At 51.4% G+C, this 8732-nt stretch overlaps 1 protein-coding gene across 5 annotated transcripts; it reads left to right on the top strand.

Moving 5' to 3' along the window:
- Nucleotides 1–5: 5 nt before the first annotated feature.
- CCDC127 (coiled-coil domain containing 127) lies at nt 6–7370 on the top strand. Of its 5 annotated transcripts, none has more exons than XM_010995458.3 (3): nt 6–82; nt 966–1096; nt 6393–7370. In XM_010995458.3, exons 2-3 carry the CDS (start codon nt 976–978, stop codon nt 7061–7063), a joined length of 792 nt encoding a protein of 263 aa, XP_010993760.1. In that variant the 5' UTR covers nt 6–82; nt 966–975; the 3' UTR covers nt 7064–7370. The 5 variants fall into 5 exon arrangements, with proteins under 5 accessions (XP_010993760.1, XP_031298338.1, XP_010993764.1 ...); XM_031442478.2 differs by having other exon boundaries at nt 30–86; XM_010995462.3 differs by having other exon boundaries at nt 32–61.
- The last annotated feature ends 1362 nt before the right edge of the window (nt 7371–8732 follow it).

Here is an 8732-nt window from a genome sequence, read left to right as displayed (position 1 = left end):
GTCAACGGGCGACGGCGCGCCTGCGCAGAGACGACCCGCAGACGGCGGCGCCCGGGACAAGGTCCGGAGCTCCCCACTCGGGGTAGGTCGGTGTCCCGGAGGTCTGGGCCCGCGGGGCCGGGCCGAGTCGGGGGTCAGGCGTCTTCACGGACTCGCCTGGTTTCTCCTCCTGTCCACACGGTGTTTGGTTTTTGTTGAGTTTACTGGAGTTTTTGAAATGAACCAGTGCTCGCTGGTACGTGGTCTCCGCCCGCTTTTTCCTCCGGGACGGAGCGGGAGTTACTGTGCCGAGCAGGTTCTGGACGGGCCGCCCCCGGGGCCGACGTTCGGGGGTTAACTGCGCGGCGCCCGGTGCGTGCCGGGTTCCGCTGCTCTAGGGTTGTGCGTCTCCGGAGGAGGACCCCGTAGGTTGCGGGGTCGGGGGGGAGGGTCCGGACCCTGTAGTTTATGGGGTTCGAGGGGAAGGAAAGCTGCTCCCAGACCTACCCTCTTGGGGTTCCACGCTTTAGTGCTTTTCATCCTCTGAGTTTTTTATTCCGTGCTCGCTACAAGCTCCTTAACAGTAAGTCCTGAAACTTTTTTTTGTGGTCGTCTCTTTATTGCCAATTAGAATTTTATGTCTTTAGGTGTTTAACAGGTATTTATTGAAAAGCCCATTAAGAGTTTTTAAAAGCTGAATTGGGTTCCTTTTACATATATTCACCTTGTTCTATTTGTATTTCAGTTATTTGAGACACATCTCTCTCCCCTACGGTTTGTGAGCGGCTTTTGCCTGAAATCTTGTTTTTTTTTCTCCTTTTAATCCCATAGGGCTCAGTGCTGTGAAGCACATACCTAGATCTAAAAATTTTGGAAGGGAAAAAGGACTCATGAGCCATGTAGATGTCATAATTGTGACCAGTGTTATTTTACTCATTTTGTATGGTTAATTATTTACTTCAAGGTGCGTTATTATTTACTTCAAGGTGTATCTCCATGAATAACTTAAATAACCCTCCAAATTGGAATATCCGGCCTAATTCCAGGGCTGATGGTGGTGATGGAAGCAGATGGAATTATGCCCTGTTGGTGCCGATGCTGGGGCTGGCTGCTTTTCGTAAGTCATGGTTTTCCTGACATTTCACTTTTCTGGGCTGAAAGTGTGGAGCCGAAACATCTTGGGCTTTGGAACCTGACAACTGTTGACTGGGGGTGGTGGGGGGAATGCCCAAAGTGAGAGCTGCAAGTTGAGTGTTATTCAGGGTCTTACTGAGGAGTATAGCCCAGGAGGGAGCCTCTCAGACAGTTCTTAGGAACAGCTCTGAAGAGGCCGGGGAGGAGCTGGGATACAGGTGAATGTTTTAGCTGGGAAGCGTACCTCTTGGTAAAAGATTACCAGTTGTCACAAAACAATCCAGGTATCGCAAGTTAATGATTTTAGTGCTTACCTCTGAAGGGAAGGTCACTGAGAGTCTTCCTTAGTTGTGCGTCTTAACTGTGCAGGGTCCTATGCATCCAGAACACAGAGTGCCTTCGTCCCAAATGCCTTTCAGGCTGAACTTATAGGTCAGCGGCTGCTGCAGCTGATGGCTTGACCCTTTTGTGACTGGAGTTTTGGACAGCAGTCTTTGTTGACACAGATGCATGTGCACAGCCTTGTTTTATCACAGACGTGTATCTTAGCAAAGTACTTAGCCCTCTGAGCCTTGGCCACTCTGACCGCCAGTCATCTGCATGCACTGTGAGGGGTAAATAAGACAGGACATTTGGAGGCATTTCATGTGGAGTGAGTTGAGTAACTGCTTGCACCCTTTTACGGCGTCTTTGCTCTGAAGGGGCTCCCTTGCTTCAGCTGCCCTAAGAGGACCTATGAGGAAGAATAAAACAGGCAGAAAAGAAAAGCTGTTTTGGATGTCTGTGTGATGTTTAGGAAATTGGTCTTCGGGAGGCTTCATCTGTGAAACTTCTGCTCAGGCCAGAAACTCTCTGCTTTGAACTGACTTTGTCTACTCTGGGGAAATTACCAGTCGCCAGTCAGTCGTAATTATTCCAGTTCTTAGTTTATGTCCCTGCCACCCGATAAATATCCTGATGTGCAGGAGTTAGTTTTATATTTTGTTATTGTCAGGGAGAAAGAAATTTTTTTCTACACTTTGAGTTCTTCTGGCTGGTGCAAGAATTAAATTGACATGAGACAGACTAACAGGAGAAAATCAAACAGAAGTTGTTAACATGTACAGGTAGGAGAGACCCAGGAAAACTGAGTAACTCACCAGAAGGGCATAAGCCCTCACCCTGCATACCATCCCCCACTGAAGACAAAAGAGGGTTTCAGGGTGGAGAGTTAGTTACCAGAGATGACCAGGAAAAGTGCAGTATTCAAGGGTGGGGTGGTTATGCAGCCTTCTCCTTTGGTAAGAGTTCCAGAGATTTGGTCAGCCTCTTCCTGCTTCAGCCAGGGAGACACCCTTACAAATGGAGGTCTCCCTTGTAACTTTAAGTGTTCCTTACGAAAGGATAACGCCTGCTTGGTTTTCCAAGTTTCTCCCATGACTGCTGTTTCTTAGAAAATAACCAGTCTTAAGTAACCCTTATGCCAAAGAGACATAGTGAGGGTGGCATATTCTGCTACCCCGTATCACCTCCCATGGTTCTGGGTTGGCACTTAAGAGTATGAGAAACTGAAAACTTGGGAGGAAGACCAGCAAGAGCTCCCCTCTGTTGCGTGACGCATGGAGTGGCTCCCACAGGTTGGAGCCGAGAAAGTGGAGGCTGACAAGAGTAGCATTTATCACTCCATTTGTCTGCCGTGACTTTCAGACTGTGCTGGGGGCTACTTAACCCTCATGTCTTCCATATAATTTCTTAACCTTGTAATAACACATTTTTGGAGAATCCATACAAGAATGCAAAGTTTAGAAGTTTTCTCTGATCACATTACCCTGAGCAAGATAACCGAGACGAAAAAGTACAACATTCTTCAACCCTTCTGAGGGACAGAAAGTATCATTTCAAAACGACAAGCAGGCAGGAACCTCAAATGTGCTGATTACCATCATCGCCTGAAAAGAAATGCACAGCCTGAAAGTTGAGGGTGGTTTCATTGGGCAGACTTTCTGAGGACTTCAGGCCCGAGGAGGCAGCCTCTCAGATGCTCTGAGGGACCACTCCCAAGAGGGAGGGGAGGAGCCAGGATGTGTAGGAGTTTGCTCAACAGTTAACAAAGACCAGGTGGTTGGAACATTAAAGATTACTGTTAATTAAAGAAAACCAGGCATCTTGAGTTAACGCTGTGGATCTGGTGTGCCTGAGGAAGCACAGCTGTCACCCAGATTTGGGTGATGTGGCGATCAGTGTGTTAATACATTAATACAATGTGTAAAATACATAGCACTCTTCCACGCACGGAAAGACGCAGGCATCTGGGCTCATTGAAATCACTCCTGCGATGTGCACCTGAGCTGCCCAGGGCCAGTGTCCTGTTCTTCCCTACCCTGAGTCCCCTCAGGCGCCACTACTGGGGACGCTGCTGTGGCCGAGGGCTTGGCAGCAGTCAGCCTCCCCCTTTCCCGCTTGGTGTCTATTCTTCAGGGCTCCCGGGAAGGCTTGATAACCACGGCGTCCTGTTCACACCAGACAAGCTGTAAAAGCCAGAGAGTCGGAAAAACAAGTCCCGTTGGGCCTTTCCCAGCCTCAAAACTAGCTAATTATTACCTGAGTAAGTGGTGTCACTCAGCAGTTCATCGCCCTAGCCACAGGCAGCCTCTCTGGGTGTTAGGTAGGGTTTTGCAAGCTAGCAGGCTAGTTTGTAAACAGCAGCGCCCTTAGGGCTGGAGTTGGGCTGCAGATCCCTGAATCACAGAACCCGCCTGCTCATCAGCCTCCTTGGGAGTCAATGTTCAGTTTTTTGAGAAAGTGACAGATGTTCCCCAGAGTGGCTGAACCATTTTGCTCTCTCGTCCGGTCTCTTGGGTTCCCCCCTCTCCTGGTGTGGTCACCACTGCCCTTGCCTGTTCTTGCGGGCGTGCAGTGACACCCCATGTGGTTTTGACCTCATTTCCCTGATGACTGATGATGCTGGACATCTTTTCACACTTACTTGCATTGGTTTACCTGCTTTCTTGAAGTGTCTGTTCCTGTCTTTTGGCTGTTTTCTGATCAGATTGTTTTTTCATGTTGAGTTTGGACAGTTTTTACTGTGTTCTAGCTTCTAGTACTTAGTTGGCTGTCTGGTTTTCAGGTATCTTCTCCCAGCCTGTAGCCTCTTAACAGAGTTTTCCATGAAGCAGAAGTTTTCGCTTTGATAAAGTCCAGCTTATCAGTATTTCCTTTGATGGCTCATGCTTTCATATACCGAGTGTGGGGACTCTTAGCCTGGCCCTGGGTCCAGAAGGTTCTCTCTTGTGTCTTCCCTGCAGTGTTAGCTCTGCGTTTTACGTGGAGTGCATGATCCATTTGGAAGTAATTTTTCTGTGAGGTGCGAGACAGGTTTTCTGTCTTCCTTTCTAACCCTTTCTTGCATTGTCTGGAACCTCCAGGATTGCTGAATAGTTCCTGATCTTGGAGGAAAGCAGTCGGTCTTTTCACCATTAAGTAAATGTTAGCTGTGGCATTTCAGCTTCAAATCTGGGACCACAAGGCAAAATGAAGCCCCAGGGGACCCACTGCCACGGTGTCCTTGGGTGCCAAGGTCCCTCGCCGGCCTGCCTGCTCCTGTCCGCCCTCCATGGGCGTCTTGTGTTAGTTCTACGTACAGCGTCCGGGTGCTTTATTGTTCTTAGCAAGAAGAATAGGAGAGAGTACTTGTGTTCCATTTTCCCAAAAGCAGGACTCCCAGCTCTTTCATGTGCCTTCTGAAACTGAGGCTCCACCAAGTTGTGTCTGCAGAGTCATGAGGCAGGACTCCCAGACCAGAATTAGGGTGTCCACCTACCATTCCATCCTGCACTTTGGTCTCCATAGCTGCCCAGTCGCCTCCTCTTTCTGGAGGCCCTCCTGATGAGCTATGTTCTGTGCTCCCATGTCAGGTGTGTGCCATGTTATGAATCAGCCTCCGCTGGCTCCATGTTTGAGGCATTGGAGTTGGAGTGGGTTGGTACAGCAGGGCTAGCTCTGTCCTGCCCCACCCCTCAGCTTTAGGGACTGGAGGCTGTTTAAGTGAGGAAGGGTGCACTTGGTCTCATGGTTGTAGAATGAAGGCGGCTCTGAGGCACCTGGAAGTGCTGTCCTCATGGGTGACAGTGACGTCGGGACCAGGGGACAGGCCGCACAGCAAGGACACCGCCTTGGTGTTGATGGGGAGGGACCATCAAGAGCAGAAAGAGAACCGACGGTTGATGGACACTCCAGCAGTTTCCACTGGGGAGTGGACACCAGGGAGGCAGAGGAAGTGGGAGAGAAATGTGTGAGCCCCCTGGCTGCGTTTGGAGGGCTGGGTGTAAAATGATGCTTTAAGTGGTCCTCTTGGTGCCTTTGAAGGTTTGCTGAGCAATCCTGCTGTTTTCCAAGGGGCTCAGATCCCTGCTGCTTCTCGCAAGTACTGGCCGGACGAGTTGTCACTGTGAAAAGCCAGGACCCAGCGTGGCTGCCCCCACATTGATGAAATTACTGGGCAGGAGTGTATCCTATACCAGTGGAGGCGTCACACCATCTTCCTCTTATTGTTGGTGGGATGGGGACAAGTTGGCAACAACACCCAGGGCCAGGCACCTGCTGGCCCCAGGCTTTGTGGTCGTCAGACTCCCGTTCTCTGACCTTGGCCTTCTCCACGCTGCAGGTGCCTGGTGGCTCCTCACTTTGTGAGGCAAAGCGGGGTGTTACCCACCCCAGCTCTCCGCACTCTTCTGTCCCGTGTTTGTGAGGTTATGGTGGGGCCTCATCTTGTCTTGAGGCTGAACTCCTAGCTCCTTATTTATGTGGTCCCTGTCGGAACATAAGCAAACATCTTGGGCTTCAGCTGTTTACTTCTGATGAGCAGGCAAAGCTGAACACACTTGGAACTTAGTTCTGCAATAACCTGGCTGAGAGTATTTGAAGCATACTCACCCACGTTCATTCTTAAACCTTGCCAGTGGTACGTGAGAGCTCTGTGCCCAGAGCAGACAAACGGTGATGGGCTTGGGAGCAAAAGAAAGCAGTGGTAGATTTTCTCAGCCTCAAAAACTCAGAGGCTGAAAGGCAGATTCTCTGCAGCCGTCCCGTGCTTGTCTTTGGGAGCCCTTATCTGATTTTTAAGTTAAGAACTTTGTGTATTATGTAGTTTCATACGAAATGCTATCTTACTCGTACCTCTCAGGACTTAAGATTTTATTGAAATGCTGTTCTTAGCAGCTTTATGTTTTCTTTAAAGATTATAGAACTTGTGCTCTGATGTTTCATTACGTGTGTTTTCCTCCCCCAACTCATTTGTGCAGGTTGGATTTGGTCTAGGGAGTCCCAGAAAGAAATAGAAGCTGAGAGGGAAGCGTGTCGTCAGAGAACAGCTGCCTTCCAGCGGGACCTCGAAGCCAAGTACCAGGCCACAATCTCAGAGAGTCGGCGTGCTGTGGCCCAGTTGTCCCTGGAGCTTGAAAAGGAACAGAATAGGACGACTAGTTACCGAGAAGCCCTCATCTCTCAGGGGCGCAAGATGGTGGAGGAAAGGAAGCTTCTGGAGCAGGAACGGGCGCGGGTCCTGCGGGAGAATGCACAGCCCCTGCGGAGGGCCTACCTGAGCTGCCTGGACAGGGAGGAGGACTGGCAGCGGAGGGCCCGGCTCCTGCTGCGGGAGCTGGAAGGTGCCCTCACTGAGAGGCAGGGCATTTACTGCAGCCTCCTGCTCCCACGCCGCCGCCGGCTGGAGCTAGAGAAGAGCTGGCTGGTCCGAGCATCCACGGACCCAGTAGCTGTGGACCTGGGGGTGGCGGCTGGCCTGGTTGACATATTCAAGCATGACACGTACTGTGGTGACGTCTGGAACACCGACAGGCGCCAGAATGGGAGGCTCATGTGGCTGTATCTCAAGTACTGGGAACTGGTCGTGGAGCTGAAGAAGTTCAGGAGTGCGGAGAAGGCCATCCTGGAAGAGGAGGCCAGAGTGAAGTGACTCGAGGGTGGGCGGGCCTCTGGCTGGGTCAGTCCCTGGGACTGATCCTCTGCCGGTGCCGCCCTGGCTGCGCCTGCGCACTCACAGCCACCTCTTCCGCCCTGCCTCCCCCAAGCAGGACCGCAGGCCTTGGGAGACAGGGCTCCTGCTCCATCCCCTTCCGCAGCTAAGGATGCAGATTCTCAGAAGCACTTTTTAAGCTGTCCATATTTTATTAGGCAGAACAGTATAACCTCCTATTTCAGCTTTAGGAAAAAATTATTAGCCGTGATGTATAATTAAAACACCTGCAATTGAAAAGCAAGAATGCCACTTTTTATGAGTGTGATTCCTTACTCTTTACAAAGCAGTTTTTTTATAGGGGTTATCTCAAGTTTTACTGCAAGCTTAGGCCCATTTTCCACAAAGCTAATATGAACTGGCTTTTGTATGCTTTAGGCACATCCCCCGTGTCATCCTGACCTGAGTCCTGTGCGGAAGGACTGTTGCTACCCATGGGGTGGAGTCCTTGAGACCTCCCCAGGCTTAGTGACTCGCTGAGAGTTATGAGGACTCAGCATGTGATTGCATGCACAGCTGAGACTCATGTAGAAAGGGTACAAGGCCAGAAAGGGTAGAGGGACAGGCACAGCTTTGAGTCCTGCCCATGGTCATGGCCACGTGGAGGCTCCTCAGACAGTGTCCTGGGTTTCCTTGGAGGGTGGGTTGCACGGCACCCTCTGCCTGGCACAGACCCAATTCCAAACCCCCCAAAGAAAGCAGGAGCTGAGTCCAAGCTGTAGGCAGGGTATGGGTGGAGGGAGCCCTCCTATCGGAGTGCAGGTGCCAGCAGAGGGCTGCGGTCTCAGACTGCTGTAGGGCTCTGTACCACCCCGTTTGGCGGGCGAGGGACCTGGAACTGAGGCGCGGTCACACTTGTGGTACTGGAGCCAGAAGGAACCCAGGCAGCTTGGCCTCAGGTCTCTCTGACCCACGTGAGACCAGATCCTTTTTGAGTAACTGAGCGGGTTATGTGGGACGATGCCAGAAGTGCCCTTCTCTGCCTTCCATCTGCGGTTTGACAGAAATAGCTCTCTGTTTCTCTGCATTAGGACTCTGGCAGCAAGCAACAGAGATCAGTTCAAGCCAGCCTGGCCAGTTAAAGGGGCTTGTTTTAAGGCTGCCTGATGAAACCTCAGGGCAAGAATGGAGAGTCGGCCAAGCATCAGAGAAGAACCAGAAACGGCTCTTAAACATCAAGGGCCTTGGAGTGATGACCCTTTGGCCTGAGATCTCTGTGTGTGTTTAATCTCTCCCTGCAAACCCGCTTTCTCTGCTCAGATCCCACAATAAGAGCAGCCACCTGTCCTGCTCCCACGAGTGGCCAAGTCCAGGAAACAGTGGGCTGCGCGTTACTGTGGCGAGCAAGCGAGAGTTGGGGCTGAGAGAAGAAAGCAGGGCACCAACTTGGGCAGCCCTGGGGGAGGAAGCTCACCTCCTGCAGGCCCTCTGGCAAGTCAGGGATCTTGTCCGGGTGGTAGGGTTGCAAGGGGGCCTGAACCACATCCCTGAGGGCTCCTAGGCCAAAGCCATGCCTCTAGATGCAGAGCCCCGAGTGGGACGGTGGTGGTCAGCCCTTGCCTGCCTCAGGCCATGCTCGGTCCCTCGTCGCCTGCTGCTTGTTGAAGTC

The sequence above is a fragment of the Camelus dromedarius genome, chromosome 3 (genome assembly GCF_036321535.1).
Source record: "Camelus dromedarius isolate mCamDro1 chromosome 3, mCamDro1.pat, whole genome shotgun sequence".
Classification (NCBI taxonomy): domain Eukaryota; kingdom Metazoa; phylum Chordata; class Mammalia; order Artiodactyla; family Camelidae; genus Camelus; species Camelus dromedarius.
Note: the sequence above shows the minus strand (reverse complement) of the source record. Positions and strands in the feature narration are given on the sequence as shown.

Coding starts and splice junctions, on each gene's coding strand:
- CCDC127 (XM_010995458.3), top strand. CDS start 976: ATGAATAACTTAAATAACCCTCCAAATTGGAATATCCGGCCTAATTCC. Junction 1,097..6,392: donor GCTGGGGCTGGCTGCTTTTC/GTAAGTCATGGT, acceptor TCATTTGTGCAG/GTTGGATTTGGTCTAGGGAG.